The sequence below is a fragment of the Monomorium pharaonis genome, chromosome 9 (genome assembly GCF_013373865.1).
Source record: "Monomorium pharaonis isolate MP-MQ-018 chromosome 9, ASM1337386v2, whole genome shotgun sequence".
Lineage (NCBI taxonomy): Eukaryota > Metazoa > Arthropoda > Insecta > Hymenoptera > Formicidae > Monomorium > Monomorium pharaonis.
The window spans coordinates 17139454-17160454 of record NC_050475.1 but is presented as its reverse complement, the minus strand read 5'-3'; the positions used below and the strand labels follow the sequence as shown (position 1 = coordinate 17160454).

The 21001-nt window shown below is 36.3% G+C and overlaps 1 protein-coding gene across 3 annotated transcripts; it reads left to right on the top strand.

The window, feature by feature from the left end:
• Window positions 1–83: 83 nt before the first annotated feature.
• On the top strand, window positions 84–20669 carry LOC105838700 (cystinosin homolog). 3 transcript variants are annotated; one of them, XM_012684440.3, is made up of 11 exons: window positions 84–217; window positions 601–926; window positions 1374–1472; window positions 13708–13762; window positions 13848–13938; window positions 14467–14649; window positions 15462–15702; window positions 15893–16012; window positions 16109–16397; window positions 16495–16597; window positions 20537–20669. In XM_012684440.3, exons 4-11 carry the CDS (start codon window positions 13720–13722, stop codon window positions 20607–20609), a joined length of 1143 nt encoding a protein of 380 aa, XP_012539894.2. In that variant the 5' UTR covers window positions 84–217; window positions 601–926; window positions 1374–1472; window positions 13708–13719; the 3' UTR covers window positions 20610–20669. The 3 variants fall into 3 exon arrangements, with proteins under 3 accessions (XP_012539894.2, XP_012539895.2, XP_012539896.2); XM_012684441.3 differs by lacking the exon at window positions 20537–20669 and adding an exon at window positions 18716–20276; XM_012684442.3 differs by lacking the exon at window positions 20537–20669 and adding an exon at window positions 16682–20276.
• The last annotated feature ends 332 nt before the right edge of the window (window positions 20670–21001 follow it).

Below are 21001 nucleotides of genomic sequence, written 5' to 3'. Positions count from 1 at the left end.
GGGAAAAGATTTTAAGCGTGAAAGGGGGGGAGACCCTCTTACAGGATTTATATATACGAGCGATCTCGCGCGGGCCTTTGCGAGTCGCGTACGCCCGACCGAACCGGTCGATTTACGTGGCGGTTGTCACGTCGCGGTTTTCGCGAGAAACGACAGTTTTTCAAGAGGAATCGCTGCGGACGCCGCCGATTGTTATCAGCGTAATCGGTCACTAATGGTGAGGTTGTTTTTTTTTTCCACGCGAAAAAAAAATCACAGCGACGGTTGACGCTAATTGAACGAGTGCCTTGAGCCGTGTCGAGTCAGTTTGTGTGAACTACACGGTAGACACAATAATATCACGTGATTTTATCACGTTGCTCTCTATCGTTATTACATATAGATAACGATAGCAATAAGGTTGCTGATAGTGAGGTATTACGCGATAATGATGAATTCCACTGAAAAACCATTTTGGAATTGAAATATGAGTTGGATAATAGTAAAAAAAATCGAAAGATTCTAGTAACGTAAAATATGGTTGTAATTATAGTATTATTACACGAGTATTACGAGCCGTATTCTTCTCGACTTTTATCAAAGAAATTATATTTCCTTTAGTTCCGAACTCCTATTACAATCGTCCGCAACGAAACTAGGAAACTTCATGAACTCAAGATCAAGCTCAAGGACTTCGAGCATCGGAAACGAGCACGGGAAAATTCAATCGGCAAATCTTCGATTTGAGATTAAAGTCAAGATCGTCGCTCAGTGATCGCATTTATCAACAAGCTGGATTCCCCGCACAGTGCTGAGTCGTCTGTGGTCGAAAGTGTTTGCTCACCGGGATGATAACCACGTGGTTTTAGATGTAACAGGATCAAGAACTCCTTCAGATCATTTGTATTCCTTCAAATTCAATTGAATCGGATGATAACGACACAGTGGTATGCTTTTTTTATTTTATCCCGAATTTAGATTGAGTCATTAAACTTTTAACATAAGTGTAGTACGATAATAAAAACGAATGTTTATTATCTAATTATCAAATGAGATTTGAAACCAATTTTTATAAAACTTTTCATAGAATTTTTCAATTGTAGATCATTCAAATAAAAGAAATAATATTTTACAAAATTTACAACGTTTTGAATAGATGGAAAACATTATTTTTTTTCTTTTAAATGCCTTTTAAATAATGTTACTTTAGAAATCAAATGGCGCTAATGCAATAAAATAGACAAGATTGAGTCGCTGTCGTTCAAAGTCACTCAAAGAAGAACTTTTTTCTGTCAGAATATCTGAATGAAAATTTTTGACGCAAACTCCCTCTCAATTTCTGTTTACGAGCATGCATATTTCAGCGGCCTTTAATAAAAAGCTTCTCGTTACAGACGATCTCTCGTGAAGTCAGTTGTAACGCGCAGAGATTGGATGTCTCTGCATCTCTCGATGGTAGATTTTAACTGTCGCGGCTGAGCGAAATTTGACAGGTGAGTGAACGCTGCGGCGCAAACTTTTATCGGTAAATCAAGGACGGTAAAAACCGGCAGAACGCATCGTAATAATCGTGATTGCTCGTGAAACCAACTGAAATAACGCCGCAGTTAATGAACGACGCGTCAGGGACAATGGCGGAAATAAGTCGAGCAAAGTAATAAATTATTAGGTATTACTACCCACGCCTAATCTGTAACTATTGCTGGTATCACGCTCAAGCACTCTACTCCTTTTAGATCCGTAGCGAAACTTTGATTTATTCTTCCATTGTTTTTTGCGATTCGCTACTTACAGTATTGTTTATGTACGTATAATCAATTACATAAAGTTTCATTCGCGCGTTGATTGAAGGGAACGCTAAGAAAAAACTGTCTAAAGTATTGGAAAATCATCTCTGTTTGGGAGAGAATGCGTGGCGGCGAATTTCGCACCGCATGAATTTACGACAAAGCGATCCGTCATTTTTGCCGATCACGCAATGATTTAATTTCCGCGAAACTAGCCGTGAAATCAAAATCGATCAGCGGCGAAAGGGGAAAGGGGACCCATCACTCCGTGTTGTGCGATCGACCATCGGCAAACGTGTAGTTATTCGAAACCAGGAAAAACGAGGGCATTGAATGCGGTTGCAAATAGGCCGTAAGTCATTGGCATAAAACACGTTTTGCACGCATACAATAAAACGTGCGTCGCTGGCTTTCGTAAATTGTGAGAATGCCTCGCACGTCCAGCAATTTCTACGCGCGCGATTCTTCTTAGTAATTATTCGCAACGGGATTATTGGAAGAATTAAAAACTGAGTGAGAGACATTAGGAAATAAAATATCAATCTGTTTTTTTTATAAATGTAATATTCTTCTTCCGTGATGTAATTGAAAGGTTTTAATTATACATAAAGTCTATTAGAGATATTCTATTTTTGAATAAATTTTTTAATGATTGCATATAAAACAAATTAATTATTTTAAATTATTAATTAAAAGATAATTTTGAAATCTCTGATTAATTCTGGCAAAAAATATTTAATATGTGATTATGTAATAAAATACGCATTATAGGATACTTTGCAGTAAAATAACATTTTAAATATTCGATATTTGAAGAAAAATTACATAATGTATTTAGGAATCGGGTTATAATTTATAAAATAATATTTTGCACGATGCATAAATGCATAACGCAAACTTTTATTTAAAAAATAATATGTATCGAACGCATAAATTTATATGAAAACTTTTCAAACGAAAAATTGCTTGGTCATTCTGTCTGACAATTGCATCGCCAAATCGAATAAAGCTTGTTATCATTATATCTCGAGCGAATATCGAGTATCGATATGTTACTCAGTTGTGGCATTTTTTTGTGATATGATGAAGAAAAGAGATATCAAGTATTACCGCGAAGAGTTTATCTACGAGCGTATCGCACGTGAACAAGTTATTTAACCACGACAATCGGTTGCCCGTTACAGCGATAAAATAAAGTATTTAACATTCGAAAATAGAAAATGTCTTATCGCAAAAACATTGCGGATTGCAATGCGAAAGTTTTAATGCTGACAGGTTTTTTCCATTTTAGTTACGATACCCGTCGATATGCGCCGGTGTACGTTTCACCGGCACAATATCCTTGCTGTTGTGTATGGACTTTTTGGAAAATGGAATAAAATGGTAAAGTTTCAATGAAGCCATTTTATACTATTTCGCAAAAACTACCGTACGCGCGCGTCAAACGCCGCTGAAAAATAAATAATTTCCGAAACGGCGGAAAAGTGTCCAATTGTCGGCGGCACGTAAAACGTCACCAAGAAAGGCGCGCGGATACCGGGCCGGTCGATTAATCCGCGATCGCGTCGATATTGATATTAAAACTCAATAAATTGTGAATTATTCATGAACACGCCGGGATCGGACATACGGGGCTTACGCGAGCTTTTTAACTTCTTCATACTGGATGAAACGAGAGAGGGGAGGGAGAGCTTTATCGGCGCAGTAGAATGGCGCGACAAAAAGCACGCGCGCGGCACATCGGCACGAATACAGTGTTAACGACGCAAGTTGTTTTTTGTTGAAAATTCCGCAAAATCGCCTACAGCGTATCGTAAACAAAACTGCACTATCCGCAACAAATGGAAATTTCGCAACGGATCGGATATGCGATGCACGATTCGTACCGTTACGAGGTACCGCGCATTCGTATTCTATTATTAAGCAACGTGGAGAGAGAGAGAAAGAGGAGCTGCGGTCTAGCCGCGCCGCCGAATCGAAGGCGACTTGAAATCTCTCTCGAACAGCCAAGATAAAATGGACAAATAGCGGCTACGGTAGCGCCGATAAAAATGTTATTAGCGCTCGTTCTTGATTAGCGTAGCACCGCGTTATTGCGCAAGCTGCTGGCATTGCGTTCGGCATTGCGAGGAATTTTCTCGTATCGAGTCCGCTGTATTTGTATTCGCGCGATCCTTTCATTCATTTCGGAATAGAATGGCAAAAATATCGCGCGAATCTCCTCTGGAATTTTTTTTTTTTTTTTGCCAAAGGGAAATGTTTTGGATTGGGAGGAGAAGCCGATTTCTAAATTAATCGGCGAGCCTGCCTTGAAAAATAACGCGACGAAAAAGATTATATTGGCGATAACGCAGCGCCGTGATAAACATTTAACTCGTGAAAAGTAGCGTCTATTAATAATGCGAGCTTCCTCATTCTCGGCGCTCGCCGAGAAAAGCGCGTTGCATATTTCTGCGCGTGCAGCGTCATATCTGCCGGTCACGAGACAATGCCGGATCTCGTTATCGATGCACACGTGATTCACGAAGAGTTCGTAATATGTAAGACAATCGAGACACGCGAGCGGCCTTTTCAGCCGGTCACGTTAATGAGTAATAAATATTGCTTAAATTAATCAAAAAAGGAATGTAACATGTTAACGACTTGCGCCGCGCACGTCACGTAGAGATAAAATCGCCTATGAATTAATAACATTTATTAATTAAAAATGTTAATCTTGAAACGTAAAATTAAAATGATAAAGCGATGTACGTTTGAGACGCCGCGCTAAAAAAAGACTTGCGCATCTTATCGGAAGATGTTAGGTTAGACAGCAATACGGCTTGCATTATCGAGAGATATTTTAATCGATTTTTGATTAATTAATTTTAAAGGGAATTTGATGATTTAAAACTGCATTCTTGCAAATCTAATTATATTCTAGAGAATTAACAGGAATTTATTTTCAAATAGAGCTTATTCCTTCCTGAGTTATTCCACGTCGCGCCAGTACGGATTTTATTCCATTTCCATTATCATGATAAATAACGTTAAATAAAATTACGAATGAAACGTCACGAAGTCATAAGCGTCAGAGCAACGATAATTTGACCGTTATAATGAGAAATGTAAATAGAGCTTAATACACGGCCGCTTATTGTTCGAGGATATCGGACACTCGGTTGCGCGAATTAGCAATTCGGCGGAATGGGATAAACAAATGGCGTAATTAAATATTCACTCCCGTTCCACTGGTTTGTAAATTCGACCGGATTTCGTTCCGCCAACAGCATACGACGACACCATTTTTATTTATTTACGCGATGACACGTTACGAGCTGTGAGCGGAAATTGCGTATTGCCTATATCTCATACGCGCGCGATATGTATATTATATTTCGCATTACATTGAATTTTACAACGCGGCACCGTCGGTCGAGAGAACGGGGAGGGGTGGGGGGAGGGGATATATTTATTTGAACGCGCGCGCCGCAATTAATTCGATTATCTACTTACGCGTTATGTACGTGCGCGCTCTGGTTATTAACTGTCATAATTTGTACGCCAGAAATTTCTACTTTACACTTTGCAATTTTGCCAGCTAAAGGGATAAACTCACTTGGCAGAACAGTAGCCTACACGCTTCGCAAGTACGCCTCGTGTTGCACGAGACGTCCCGCACGCAACTTGACTAAATCCTGCGGACGTACTCTTCGGGGGTCAATTACTTCTAGAAACGCCGTGAACGTCAATAATTTGTGAACAATTAGAAAACTCTCAAGGAATTTGTAACAAAAAGCTTCGATTCAAGAAATGCGTCTAATGATCATCCATGCGCGTTTTATAATCACTCGGTATAGCATAAGAGTACCGGTTTTATTTTTTCATACATTTTATCGATAGCTACTTCGTTCACTGACTTATGCATATATGATAGTCAAATATGTAATACTTGTAAACTAGACCTGGAATGTCGATCATTTACTTTCCATAGACCGAGATTATTAATAGAATATATAATGTTATATCCTTGACTGCTCGAATGTCCTGTCTAATCAACTTCTTGATCGACTTAGAAATGATGCTATCTCATTATTGTCACTTCAGCGACAGTCAATGACAAACTCATCGTGGCTTTTCCCAAGTGAATCGTTTAAATATGCTGCCACTCAATCAATCTCAACATCTCAACAAGTAATTTCATCAATTAATAATGAGAGAGATTTCATAATAAAATTCGATACAGGTCAAGGTGCAGAGATCAAATGTCATAATATATTATTGGCATTTAATTAACATTTGTTTAATAAGTAAGATATTTTTTCATAATATTAATAACAAATGTATAATAGATTAGCAAAAAACTAAACGTATTTTAATTAAATAGAAGAGAAAATGAATTGAAAGAATTAAACAGTCGCTTGCTTAATAAATAAATTAAAAATTCTATACTCTCAGAATGATTAATAGCAGACTGATGGATATTTAATTTAAAACTTTCAGTCAATGCACTTTATATTTGTTTTTGTATATTTTATCAAAAAAATTAGATGCCTCTAATTGTCAATAAAATAGCATCCTTTCTGTCTTATTTTCAAAAAATATTAAAATATAAAAATATTTCTAATGAAGTTTTAAATATTCATATTTATGTCCAGTATCGCTATTTTATGAGATCATAAATTCACGATAGAAATCGAATTAGAAATAGAAGATCGCGAAAAAACAACAATGAATATATTTTATGAAATTGAACAAAATAATCTCGGCACCGCAAAACAAAACAAACTAAGTAAAATAAATAAAAAGAGAAACGGAGCATGAAAGCATTGCATGCGGATTTGTATTATTCAGTTTTTTTATAAAAACACACCAAGGGAATACCATAAGTTAGCAGCGATACAACATATATAACATATATATATATATATATATATATATATATATATATATATATACAGTATATAAACTGTCTTACAGATAAACAAAATAACAAAATTAATGATCAATGTTGGTTATTTTTATTATTTAAAAAATGTTAATTTAAAAATAAAATAATCTGTTTGTCAGAGATATTTGAATGAAAAATTATTCTCAAATAAAAAGACTTTGAATTATTGATTATCAGATTCTCAGAGAAAAATGATAAATGTAATCAAGAACATTAGATAGAATATAGTAGAAGATTTCTAAAAGTCTATGATTTAATAGCTTGATGATATATCTACATTTCTGTTTGAATATAAAAATTTTAAATATTAATAGTACGTATTTTAAAAAACTCTTTGTATATTTATAACGCATACATATTTTTATAGTTAAGTGCATGTGATACAACTGTCGACTTTGTAATGTTATTTCTTATATTTTATAACAAATTAAAAACATATTATTTTTTATATGCGGTGCTTTCTCAAACATCTCACGAAATCCGATATTGTGATACGATCAAACGCGTTGGACGATGATATTAATATTGGAAACCGGATCCACAATAAAGGGTGAACCGACAAGAAACTCGTAAATTTACGTCGATAGCTGACTAAAGCATACAAGAAAAGCGTGAGGCGACCATAGAATAAATTGTATAGGAAAATACAATAAACTAAAAAAAGAAAAGATTCTTTATACACTAGATCTATTTTTTAAAGTAAAGTTAGAGATACTTAATGCGATCGAATTAAACATTATATAACTAATTATTCAATATTGATTAGTATCGTTAATATCAAGTTAGCAATCGTTAATATCGTTTTCATAATAATATACCTTTACGAGGAAAATTTATCATCGAATGAAAGGCGGCTAAATGATCGAGCGTCTTTTAGTAGCGTCACTAGTGCCGCGATATACATATATGTATCAACGATATTTTACAAAAATGAGCTACCATATCATTGCGCGGATAATCTCGCGCCAATAGTCCGCGCTTACACCGTAAACGCCTCGTCGCCAGCCATGAAATTCACGCTCCGACGAACAATGCCCATCAATATTCACACGATAAAAGCATGAGTGCTCAAATTTCGACGTAGCTATTACAAGCTGTTTTCGCAATCCCACTCGTATACGTACACGAATCCTGGCAATCGGTACGGTTATTTTCGTAGAAAATGACAGAATACCGCTAATGCATCCCGTCGCATGCACGGGGTCCGCGCTTCATGATTTATAATACGCGGCGGCCGTGGACGCGCGGGGGCTCTATTCGCGCCCTCCTATAATTTGTTTTCGAATATACGTAATAAAGTATAGGATCAAACGGAAATTAATGAAGGCTCCGCAGCTTCCCTCTTCTCGCGACTATAATTTCGCGACTGCGAGCATCGCGCGGAGGAACAAAAAAAAAAAAAAAAAAAATACGGACGCGCGTTACAACGAACGCCATTGTGTTCTCCGACACATTATGGGAAATGCGTTATAAATATGGATACGCGAAACCGAATCCTCCGAGCGAAAATCGCGATTGAGCGCGGGCGCGGATTGCTACGCGAAGGAAAATTGCATCGTAGCAATCGAATATCATTCTCCCGCTGCGCACCTTTGTCGAAATAAAATCGATATGCAATTATGAATGCGATAGAATATTAGATAAATTACTGCTTAGCCGTGTAAACATTTCACAAACAATGCGCGATCGACAACGGGCGGTAAACAACGGTGGAAATGCGGGTGGCTTTTCGAGGCTTTTAACGAAGAGCGGATGGCCGAACCAACCTCTTGTCGTTCGATCGATTTCAGTTCCGACGATTGAAGTATCTAATAAACGAAAGTTAAAAGAAGAAGTCGCGGCGACCTAGATCACTGGAGGATCGTCTCTGAATTTCTGAAGATCGCGGGGAAACAATGTTACTCGGTCGCCGTGTCCACTTCACGGCGATTCATGGCCCCATCTCGAGATCCGTGGGCGTGTAGAGAGAGAGAGAGAGAGGCTCACGTGTAAATCGGCCGGTCGCGCGCATGTAGCGCTGGCCTCATAAAAAAAGGAAGAGAGCCACGATAAAATCGGGAATAGAGCCATAAAAAATTTCTCGACGACGAACGGCGGGCGGAGAGTGGCCGGCGGCCGCGCATATTTCGCGCTCCATCGATCCGGCCGTGAGGGGCCACGAGCGGGTGACAAAAGCCGGCTGAGCGGCGCGGCGCGGAGTATTTAAAACCGTTTAGCCGGACAGTTAATTGCGCCAATAATTCCGCCGATGGAATAATAATGCCGATGCCGTCCGTCGAGTCGAGCGGCGGCGGCGACGGCGCGTGGCCGGCCGATATAAATCCGACGCGGCGCGGCGCGACGCGCCGAGAGATTCGGAAGGGCCGCCGCCGACTCCGCGCGTAATGATATATCGAGCGACGCGTGGCTGTAATGTGCGACATTTTGCCTTAATGTATCACGGGGATTATGATGAGAGAGAACGATAGAAAAGGAGCGGAGCCCCTCTCCTGAAATATTCTCGGAAATATACGAAGGTGGTAGCGCCACCTCGATTACGTTCCGACGACGGTTGGATATTAAGGAAAGAATTACGTCGTAGATAAAGTTGGGGATATTGTTGCCCTAAGTATTATACTCTCCGATGTCGGATGCAAATCTTGTGAGGTATGGTTTCTATTAACCTTAATCGTGCGAATTAATTCTCGAACGAGAATTCCGCTTGGAGAAACAGGTGTAAATGAGGCAAGTCTGACATATAAATAAATATTCTATATATATTAAAACAATTTATTGAACATGAATAAGCAAGATTGATATAATTACTTTTTTTCTATTGGTCAACTATAATTTATTCGTATAATATTATATTATTTTTGTCTACGCATAAGATACATGTATATGTATACCTTTTGAAATTTGTATAAGAAATCCAGAAGCGCATCAGCATAATGTTGTGCCGAAATATTAATGTTGTCGCGTTAAATTATACTTTCTAATCGGCAACAGAACGTCAACCTACATTGAAATCTGCGCGCGATTAAGTAATTGACCGATGATAAGAAATTAGCATGAAACGGACATCAGGCGAGTAGCCTCCGTTCGATGTTTAATCTTTAATTTGTGATAATTGTTTGTGATAATTATACCCGACCGTCTAGATTTTAATTCATGCAAATCGTTCGCGTATAATAATCGTATCGTAATACAAAATTAAGGAATAAAAACCCGACACGTGTGTGCACCCGGGGGTAGCATTATTATTTAAAAAAAAGTATTTCCCGGCATTGCGAGAATAAAAATCGTCTGTTATTTTCGTGCTTAATTAAATTCGCGGTATAATAATCGCTATTAAACGAATTTACCTAAATGCGAAATAAATGAGCGGTCATTTTTATTCCCCGCGCGTTTCTGCCTTATTTTTATGAAATACCGTCCCTTTAATCCGGCTCTAATTAGGATCTTTTACGACGTAAAGTTACGTACTTTTTTTTTATTTCCTTTTTTTGCGCATTACGTGCACATATCTCGGCTCAAATGGATCCGCAGCGCTAGGTATCAAAAATAAAAATTCTATCCTGTTCTCCTCTCTCTCTCTCTCTCTCTCTCTCTCTCTCTCTCTCTCTCTCTCTCTCTCTCTCTCTCTCTCTCTCTCTCTCTCTCTCTCTCTCTCTCTTTCGTACACGAGCCGCCATGTATTCGCCTAGAACACAGTATTTTTCAAGCTCTTTCGAACGCGGTCCACACTGTGGACTCCACAGTAGGAAATACATTTCACATCGCGAATCAGTACATACACATACACATACGTACGCGTAACAAAAATTTCACGAAAGCGTATTTACTTTTGCTACATGTAATAGAGTAGAAACATGACAATGTTAATATAAAATAGGATTTTACGAATAAAAACGTTACGAGTAAAAAAGAGCTACGAGAGAGCGAGTTATCGAAAATACGCCAAATGTGACCGTTATAATAAAAAAAAAACATTCTCTCAATTAGATTACGAGTAAAGAGAATTATTCGATTTATTGATTTTCGTATAATCCGGTTTATTTTGTTATTAGCGCGTCAAATCCTTTCGCCACACGAAATTCATATCTTTCTTCTCGTAAATTTTATCATACGAATTTTCCATAGTAAGTAAATCTCGTCGTTCCATATCACGTGTTTGACATATCGTTCTCTTTCCTTTTCTCTCTCACGCAGTTGTTATCATACTCTTCATATCTTTTTTTTTTCTTCTTTAGAATTTGTGCTGGCCTTTTTGCAATCTCGGTGGCACTTCCCCGAGACTTGACCCACTAAAGCGTATTAAGTTTATCGTCGAGCACTAAGCATTAAGCGCAAAAACAAGAAAAAAGAGCGAATCGAGGATGATCGAGCTAAATGGAAATAACCATTGAACGAAATCGCATGAATTGACGCTAACCCATGGCATACGAAATTCAACCGAATTTTCCTTCTCCGATGTATAGCGAAAGGGATGGGATTAACCATTTAAATGATCAAACACAGGATTAACCATTTAAATAATCCTGTCAGTGAAATGACCCTTGGGAGTTTAATTAATCGCATTAATGTTAATTAGTGCTTGTAATTTAATGTAATTAGTTAAATTTTCTTTCGTCATTTATATCATAGATGGATCACGTGCAATCCAAAAGTCATGTTTTTGTACGCTTGAAAGCATTACATCAGTTTTATCGTTGTAAAAAAGTTTTTTTCTTTGTTAGTACACTCTTAAAAGTTTCATTGTTGTGTCACTTGAGCATAGGTACGTTGCATTATCCGATAAAAAATAACTTTCGATGAAACGTATAAATATATGTGAATAAGAGAGAAGAAATTTTTGATGGTCGCGGAAATTTCCTATCTCCGTGAGGAGGAAGCAATGCTTCTCTTGCGTTTAAGAAAATAATAGGTAAATATGGACTTTACATTGTCAGTGTCGAAAATTTCTTTTCGAATAAAAAGTTCTTCGCTGTTTTCAAAATTACTGTATGTATATGATCGTCACGCACTTTACAAGTAATGATAAAAAATGATAAAAAAAGATTATTCAAAATTTTTGAATAATAATAATACAACATTAAAAGAACAGAAGAATTTAAAACAAAGCAATAATAAATAAAATAAAAATTAATTTTATTATAAGATTTATTCGAAACGAGAAGTTCTTTATCAGTTAGAAATTTTATTCCGCAAACACACAAACATACAAAATAATTTTAAAATTCTAATAGAAATGTTATCACGGTTCATAATTTTTTGAAAATTTTGCTTATTACAATACTTTGTAGGAAATTGTGCAACGCCGTCTGATTACTCAAAAGTAACATTACATCTGGCAAATATCTAAATTGCAAGTCATCTCTTTAGAAGGCTACGAACGTTGAGAAACCTGATCCATTATAAAAAAGACTTTGGATATTACATTATACAACGAATGTCTTCATTCTCTTGGGTCTCTTATATATTTTTTATTAAAATGAAAAATGACACTTTATTGTGTTTCGAAACAATATCCTATACTTATTTCTACACTGAAAAAAAAATTTACTAGATTGAAATAAATATTTTTTCAAATAGTACCAAACAGAAGTTTTGTAAAAAATAAATAATATTTATTTCAAATAAGATAATATTTTATATAACTTAGAAAATGCATTATACATTTTGTATCAATCTAGAAAATGTATATTACATTTTTTACATTATAGAAAATATTACCTTATTTGAAATAAATATTATTTATTTTTTACAAAACTTATGCTTGGTACTATTTGAAAAAATATTTATTTCAAACTAATAAATTTTTTTTTTAGTGTATGTCAAACAAATCGGATTTAAACAATTTATTTTCTCGGTTCCTCTTTTTAAAATATTTCTCTTTTTCTGATATTTTTAACTTGAGTTTTTACCTAGATTTTAAAATTTTATGTATATGTATGAGTTTTTAAGTTTATTGATGCCCGTTTTACCAATGTTAATTAACTTTTTGTACATACGATTTGATAATTTCATCCCGCAAATTTTTTTCCTTAAAAAATTAAGATTGTAATTAATTATTACATTTATTTATAATTTTTCCTGGAATAAATAACTAAGCAAATCTTTTTCTAAAGATATTAAAGCACATGTAAGAGTCATCGAAAAAATTCTTCACATTTGTAAAAGTAATAAAAATTAGTTCAGAAGTGTCGCAACGTGTATAGAGGCGCCAGAAAACAACGTAGTATGTTCAGAGTATTAATTTTAATTGCAAATTAATTTGCTCTTATCTTTCTTTACTAGAACTAAATAAAAAATAAATGAAATAGAGATTAAAGTTAATACTACATTAATAATAATACATTGATGGACATACGCCCAAATGAGAGTGCGCGGGATCAGTCATCCCTGCGAAGTCTTTCGACTTCTTGCCGCCAAGTGTCATTCCAGCTGTAGCGCGTCACGTGCTCGTTGTTGACGTTGCGTCTCGTTATTCCTTATCGCTTTTTCAGCCGCCTGGAAATCTATCCGAAATCGAATGTACAAGATCCGTCGCGTGTGTTCGTGTTTGTTCGCGTCGTCCTAACACTCCTGCGATGATGACCATGACGATAATGTTCGTTATCAACGCTCGTTATCGACGTCGACAACGCGGTCGTTCGACGCGTTGACAGTCGCGAAATTACGCAAGTATCCGCGAAAACAATACATCCACGAGAAACAATCGTCCCGTCGTCGTCGTCGTCGTCGTCGTCGTCGTCGTCGTGAACGTTGACGAGTGGTGTAGCTGGCGAGATGCGAGACCGGCGCATCGCACGAGTCGTCGTCGCGATGACCCCGCGCGTTTTGAGGTTAAACCCGTCGTTCTCTACGCGTCGTTGTTCCGCGTTTGTGTCGCCTTAATTATGCGCTGTTAGAATAATCGCGACGACAATGGCGTTGTTCTTGAAACGACGACTAAATCACAACGATTGTCGTCTTATCAAGGAGCGATAGTATCAACGTCTAAACGCCTAGCGCACTGCCTTGTTTCAGTCATCGTGCAATATGGCTTTGCTACGTCACCCGTGGATCCTGTTGCTGCTACCAGGTGAGAGACAGAGAAGAATGCACAAGATACTTACGGCACAAGTGGTTTCATTGCAGATTAAACGTTTTGTCTTTCGTGCTTGCAGTTTTGACGTGCGTTCAGGGAGCCCTCAGAGCGTCGAAGCAGGATTTAAAAGTACATCTCAATGAGCAGAGCTCGTTTTCCTTATCACTAACGTGAGTAGTGCTTGTTATGCGTTGCTAACTTGAGCCATTACATCGGGTCGCGCCACGGATATCGTCGAGTACTTATAAATTTTATTGGCTATTACATGTTGGAAATCACCATACGTCGCTGTTGTATTGCTTTTAGAGGCATGTATATGTGGTCATGGTGCTGATACGGTTGTTACTCGCGTTTGCAAAGATTCCAATTCAAGTTTGGCAGAGACTTTCGTAATGTAACAACACTAAAAAACAACCAACATCTATATTTCATTACCTTCACCTATATTCCAGTTGCATTATTTTATCCCAGCATGCTGTATCGATAGCATTCACTTTTTTGTTTTCTTATCATATAATTTCTGATAACAGCAGGCTTATAACGATTAGTAAGATGTAATGTCATGTTTGGACTTTATACTTTATCAATTACGGACGCTTGATGGATGAGAAGTTCATCATCGATATACTTTGAATTCCACACATATAGCATGTATGTTATAGATGAGATTATTTGTTATCATGTCTCTTATTTTACAGGGAACCATTACCTAAAAATGCAATAGTTACAATAGATGTGCAGCATCCCGATCTGCTATCCGCATCGCCATCTAACTTTTCTATTATAGCAGACAAAACAGAAGAACAGATTATTCATGTTAAAGGTTTGAGTGCGGGCCACTCGGTTGTTAGTGCTAATGTAACTCCTAGTAATATCACGGAGTAAGTATGTGTGTAATCGAATCATTTCATAGAGAGATTTCACAACCATTTAATTATTTTGATTTTTGTAAACTCTAACTAGCTGTTGATGTTTTTAATTACGGCCGATTATATAAACGTATATATGACGAATGTGTGTCGAAAAAAATTATTTGATATAAGTATTCATAATTAAGTATTGTGCAATAAATAGCAGGGAGCGAAGACCTATGGCACTTAATGCCTCGTCTCGCCCACTCTCTATCTTCGTGACTAATACTGAAAAGATTCCGATCAGTGTCATTACATTCGCATTCCATTGCACTAAGACTGATAGTTGAGACAGCACAGATAGCCTCTTGACCTAAACTTGTCAACGGAGCTGAAACTTGAGGTTTCGGTTAGTCTGCGCCCAGATTTTGAGCAGATTGGTTCCTAGTTTAATCGCAGTGTCGTGTCCAAACTCGTTTATAAATGAATTTTTATATTTTCGTGATAATTGAAAAACGAAATTTATGAAATATGTATCAGTAACGAAATACACGTGAGCTTTAAAGTTTGTGTTGCTGTCACATTATAGATTTGTAATGCTTCTTAAAATTGGCTCCCAAAAAGCATCACATGATACAAATTTATCCCCAAAATTACAATAATTATCGAAATTAACTGTTAAAAATGTCTATTTATAAAATTATTATTATACCGCGAGATCAATTACATTCTGTTAATTTAAAGTAAGCAAATTTTATTTCTACTATTTATTATTAAACATAGTTCTCTAAATAGTATTTTAACTGTATAGGCACGAAAATAATTTCGCTTTCTTTTTTTAGTTTCTCCGAAGCATTTGTCAGAGTGACAATAGAGAAGTCAGATGTCTTGTACCATTTTAGTGCTGTGGTTGGGTGGATATACTTTTTAGCATGGAGTGTAAGCTTCTATCCACAAATCTACATTAATTATAAACGTAAGAGTGTCGTGGGCCTTAATTTTGATTACCTATCGCTAAATCTTGTTGGTTTTGTTATGTACGCGCTGTTCAATTGTGGTCTCTTTTGGATATCTGAGATTGAGGTAAGCTATTTCTATATTTGTTCTTATATCTTATAATAAAATATAAGCTATGTATGTACAGGGAAAGAAAGAGAGAAAAATAATATTAAAATATTTTTATAAACAAAAAATCTTTGATAATAATGGAAATAAAAATGCGCGTGTATATACGTGTGACAATAAAATTAATACATGTATTGAAATATTTCAGAATCAATACTTTGAACGATATCCAAAAGGTTTGAATCCTGTACAGATCAATGATATATTCTTTTCGCTACACGCAGTATTTGCTACTTCTATAACTATCGGACAGTGCTTTATTTATGAGGTAACTAAACGTGATTGAGAGATCAGAGCATATGTAATCTCAAGACAGCTACCTAAAAGGGATTTGGAGATGTAATCATATTTATTTTTACTCTAGATTGGCAATCAAAGAGTATCAACTACAGCGCGTATTATCCATGGGATATTTGCGATTTTTATACTAATATCTTTAATATTATCTGGGGTCAAGACAATTCAGTGGCTAGATTTCCTCTACTACTGCAGCTATGTTAAGCTCTGCATAACGCTCATTAAATATGTACCACAGGCGTTCTATAATTATAGAAGGAAGTCTACTGTTGGCTGGAGTATAGGAAATATATTCCTAGATTTTACTGGTGGCATTCTGTCGATGCTACAAATGATTCTCAATGCTTACAATTATGGTAAACACGAATTTACAGATTAGATTTATACTTTCGTTTCTTATGTAATTTTATTCTAATTTTCGCAAAACATTAACGTCGTAAATTTTTATCTTAGACGATTGGGAGAGTATTTTCGGGGATCCAACTAAATTTGGTCTTGGATTCTTTTCTGTGGCATTTGATGTATTTTTCATAATACAGCACTATATTTTATACAGGTATGTATACATGCATGCTTTAATATTGCTTGTGCTTTGTATCCATTTTTTTATCGCATGCTACTCTATTGAATAATTTTTTAGGAATCCTGAGCCCGTGCAATTAATAAAATAAAGATATTATCTTGCTAAGTTTTTGTATGTTTCAACGATGGTACACTAATATTTCATGCATGGAGAAAGTGGAGATGTTACTATTTTTTTTTTTTTGTACATTTTTAATTGCATGTTAACATTTTAGATATTAATTTCATGATATTATTAATTGTAATATGTAAAAACAGCTAACTTAATTTGATAGAGGAAAGTCACCAATACTGGTAAACGTCTGAAAAGAGGTCTCAATATTGGCATAATAGGCTAACTAATTTTTCTTTTTTAACAGTCATTTCTATAAAATGTTTACAAGTTAATGTATAGGGATTTCTAAAAGCTTTTCATTTTGATGTAGAACTCTTTGTCGATTATACAAATATCTTAAGCTGTTTCACAAGACGTGAACATGTAACGCAACTATATATAAAGATCGTTTTTTAACAGATTTTATATAAAAGAAGGTCATGAATGTACAAACTATAGATTTTTAATTCTTAAATTATTTAAGAGGGTCGTATTTTTATTAGTATTAATACAGTTTAATTTTCAAGAAATAAGAAGGTACTTTGGGAAACGTGTGCCAGTATTGCCGATCTTTCTACTTCATCTTAACCGTTTCGGCGGCATTGACGCCATATAGCGCGGAAAATATGTATGCCCCAGTGGACATTGATGCCATATAGCGCACATCGTTTATTTTTTAATTGGCTGGATCGATTTGCATGAAAATTGATATTCAAAGGTTTTTTGTGTCGCTGAATATGAATCCAAGGTCCAAACTCCAAAATTCAAAATTGCAGACCCCAAATGGCGGATCCAAAATAATCAAAATTTTCCGATTGTTATGAAACCTGGTATCTAGGGATTTTTTGGATCGCTGAGTACGAATCCAAGATCGAAACTCTAAAATTAAAATGGCGGACCCAAAATGACTGTTAAAAATAAACAAAATTTTTCGATTTTTATAAAATGTGATACTCAGAGGGTGTTTTTAGGTTGTTGAACACAAATTTAAGGTCAAAATTTTACAATTGAAAATGGCAAACTCAAAATAGCAGTCAAAATTAATCAAAAATTTTTTGTTTGTTTTTATGATTTTTTAAAAAATTATTTTTAACTATTTTTTACTTATTGTTTTTACTATTTATTTTGAAAAACAATTCTTTTCTGTTTTATTGCCTCTTATTGTTTGCTTTCAATTTGCAATTTTTCTTATTTACGCTCATAAGCCTTTTATCATTTGGAAACATGATACTTGGCGAAACAACCAATACATAAAGGCATATTACCGCATTTTACACACATTATCCTTTCTTTTTCTAATCGACTGACAGAGAGCACAACGCTTCCTGATACGTTTTTCATGGTGTTTGTTAGGTATTACACTTACAACGTGTGCACTGGCTTTTTCTTGTTCAACGTTTGGAAGAGGATCGGAATAACTTTTCTGAGTGTTTGTTGATTGTTATTTACTTGTGTTCCTGTATAGTGTTTCTTTATAAATTTTATAACGAGTACTTGCAAAAGAATATATATATAATAATTATAAGAAATACTTATCCGTTATTTTAATAACAAAATTTTTTGCCTTAAATTTAGCAATACAAAAACCCTTGTATTATGAATTTTTATCAAATAAATTAAATTAAAATATTTTTGGTCCGCCATATTAGATCCGCCATTTTTAATTTTAAAATTCTGATGTCTGATTCGTAAGCGACCCCGAAAGTCTTTAGATACAAGGTATCTTTGAATTGCGAATTAGTTTTTTTTCTTGCCCACAGGGGCACGAACAGTGAAATTTCGCCTGCCGTCGAAGCAGTTAATTTAGTTTTAGTTAGTCTTGTATGTATTAATAATACAATAAGAAAGTACATTACATGTTTTGTATGAGAATGGAATATCCATCTATGACTGGATTTCTTCTTAATCGCATATATATGTATGTTGCCATTTCGTCTTATCTATTTAGCGAGCTACGTAATTGTAGATGTGACGTAGAGCAAGACTTTGATTTTACAGACATAGCGATCAGAAGGTGATTGACCTGAACGGCAGAATATAGCGACTCTTCGACGAGGACTTAATTCCCCTCTCCCAAAATCCTTTTCTGACCAATATTTTATACAGATGTTTTTATATTCACACATAAATCTCTGCATGATTATTTATCATTATTGTGTACATAGAATATAGTAGATAGAATATAAAGTTTAAACGGATGTGTGCAGGCATGCGCGATATCAAGAGATACGCACATTTTTGTATGTTCTTTTTTTTTTAAATATATTGAGATATTTATTCCGAAAACGATTTCGTAGAAAATATGTTTTAAAAAATTATATAAGTTAAAGATTTGTATGTTGCGTGTATATTTGCGCACACAACACATTTTTTACTTTTATAATTTTTATTAATTTTATTTAACTTTAAGTCAAAACGTATATGAATTAATATTATAGCTATGACACAGAATTTGTATTTTTTTTCTACATTATTTTAAACATGATCTAGATCATTTACAAATTAGAAAGATATTATAAAAATTATTATCACAGGCTCATGTTGATAATTTTAATGTGATTTGAAACAATACTGAAAACCAAAGGAATAATGCAGTCTCATAAGAAGTTTGCACAAATAAATTATGCATTTGATAATGCTGCCAAGTAAATTATAGATGATAAAAAGTCGTATTCGATAATTTACATGTAAAACAAAAATATTATCAAAGGAGGAATGATAGGCGTTACAGAAAAGTGTTTAAATGCAGTTCAATTTTTGTTGAGGAGAATCGGAAAACGATTATATTAAAAAAACGTTGTTATAATGAAAATATTTTACGGAGCCGCTATTATCTTAATACGAGGTTCCATCATCACGGTTCTCACACGATTCATCATTTTGTTCATTACGCATCGGACTAAATCCCCACCCAAGAGAATTATAGATGGTATTTTAAATATTAATATAATATTACACGTTGTGTGTACTACGTGGTAGTGTAATATTTTATTTAACTGCCAAGGGATATAAATCACGTAAGAATCACAGTGGATTGCATGAAGCATGTCCCGCGTTTATTGTTATTATTGTTACATCATGCATATTCAATTGTGAGTTTATCATGTTTCTTTTACACGTGGTGAAAGACTGGTGGTAAAAGACTGCGGCGATTCTACGCTCAACTTGGGAGAATAATTATCCGAATAAATTTGATTGTTAAATTTGTGTGTATGTCCCATCTCGTATTGAGTGCGTGCGTGTATTTTTTATTTTTATTAACCCGGGAATAATAAGCGCTCCAGCTTTTCTCTCTTTTCTCATCACGACCGAGTGCGCAGAAAATAGCATCTGAAAATCTCATCGGTAAATGTAACTTCCGGAAGAAATGAATAAATCGATTGAAAAAGTTTCTCGAGATGGGAAAAGATAGCGAAACCTCGGAGAGATGATCTCTGAGGGAACGTGCGAATGTAATCGTGTCGTATGATGACGAATACGTACGCAAGTTTTGTACTTGTACATACGATTCCAAAGCGAACTACCTTGTAATCGACAAAATAAAAGGTGAAGCTACCAATGCTCACTCTCCCCTGCTCTCCCCCTCTTTCGCCGCTATGGTCCAGTCGCGGCCATTTTGATTCCCGGGTTAATCCAGTTCGCTAACTCGACTAACTCTACTAACCAGCCTAACGTACTTTCTTTAACGACGATACCCGGCGGGAGAGCGCGATGCTCTGCTCCCCCCCCCCCTCCCTGAAAATTTAGCCGGAAACTCCGGCCCCGTAAGTCGGGGACTCCCGGCCCAAAGAATGTGTCGTAATTCCTCTCCTTCCGCAGGAATCGCGTAGACTACACCGTGCTGCCCGGCCATTGCCAGGAGGAGCCCGAGAGCACGTCGTGCAACGCATGAAAATACATGTCGCTTGTCGCATCGCAAAACCACCGTCATCCCCCCGTCGTCAGAACGTTTAAGAGTAACGCTCGTCGTCGCAACAACGCTGCCGCACCTCCCCTACTGTTCCTCCGTCGAGGAACTGTACCGGCCGCACTACACGCACGATATCCGCTCGCGGCGCGCGACATTCCGCGGGAGGAGGGCGCGAACGGGGGTAAGAACCGTCCGCGTCCACCCCCCGCCGTCGACTCCCGGTGGCCGGGACGGTCGAGATCGAGGAGGACAATTGACTTATCGCCGCCCGCTGTCACGCCCGGTAGAAGTCGCGGCACCGTCGTCGTTGCTCCCCTCACCGCCCTGTGGAGACGCACGATCACCAGGCTCTACCGGTCGATCCTCCGCTCCTC

Excerpts from the sequence above, each read along its gene's own strand:
- LOC105838700 (XM_012684440.3), top strand. The coding sequence starts at position 13,720 with ATGGCTTTGCTACGTCACCCGTGGATCCTGTTGCTGCTACCAG. Across the intron at positions 13,763-13,847 it reads GATCCTGTTGCTGCTACCAG|TTTTGACGTGCGTTCAGGGA; the intron begins GTGAGAGACAGA and ends TCGTGCTTGCAG. Across the intron at positions 14,650-15,461 it reads ACTCCTAGTAATATCACGGA|TTTCTCCGAAGCATTTGTCA; the intron begins GTAAGTATGTGT and ends TTCTTTTTTTAG.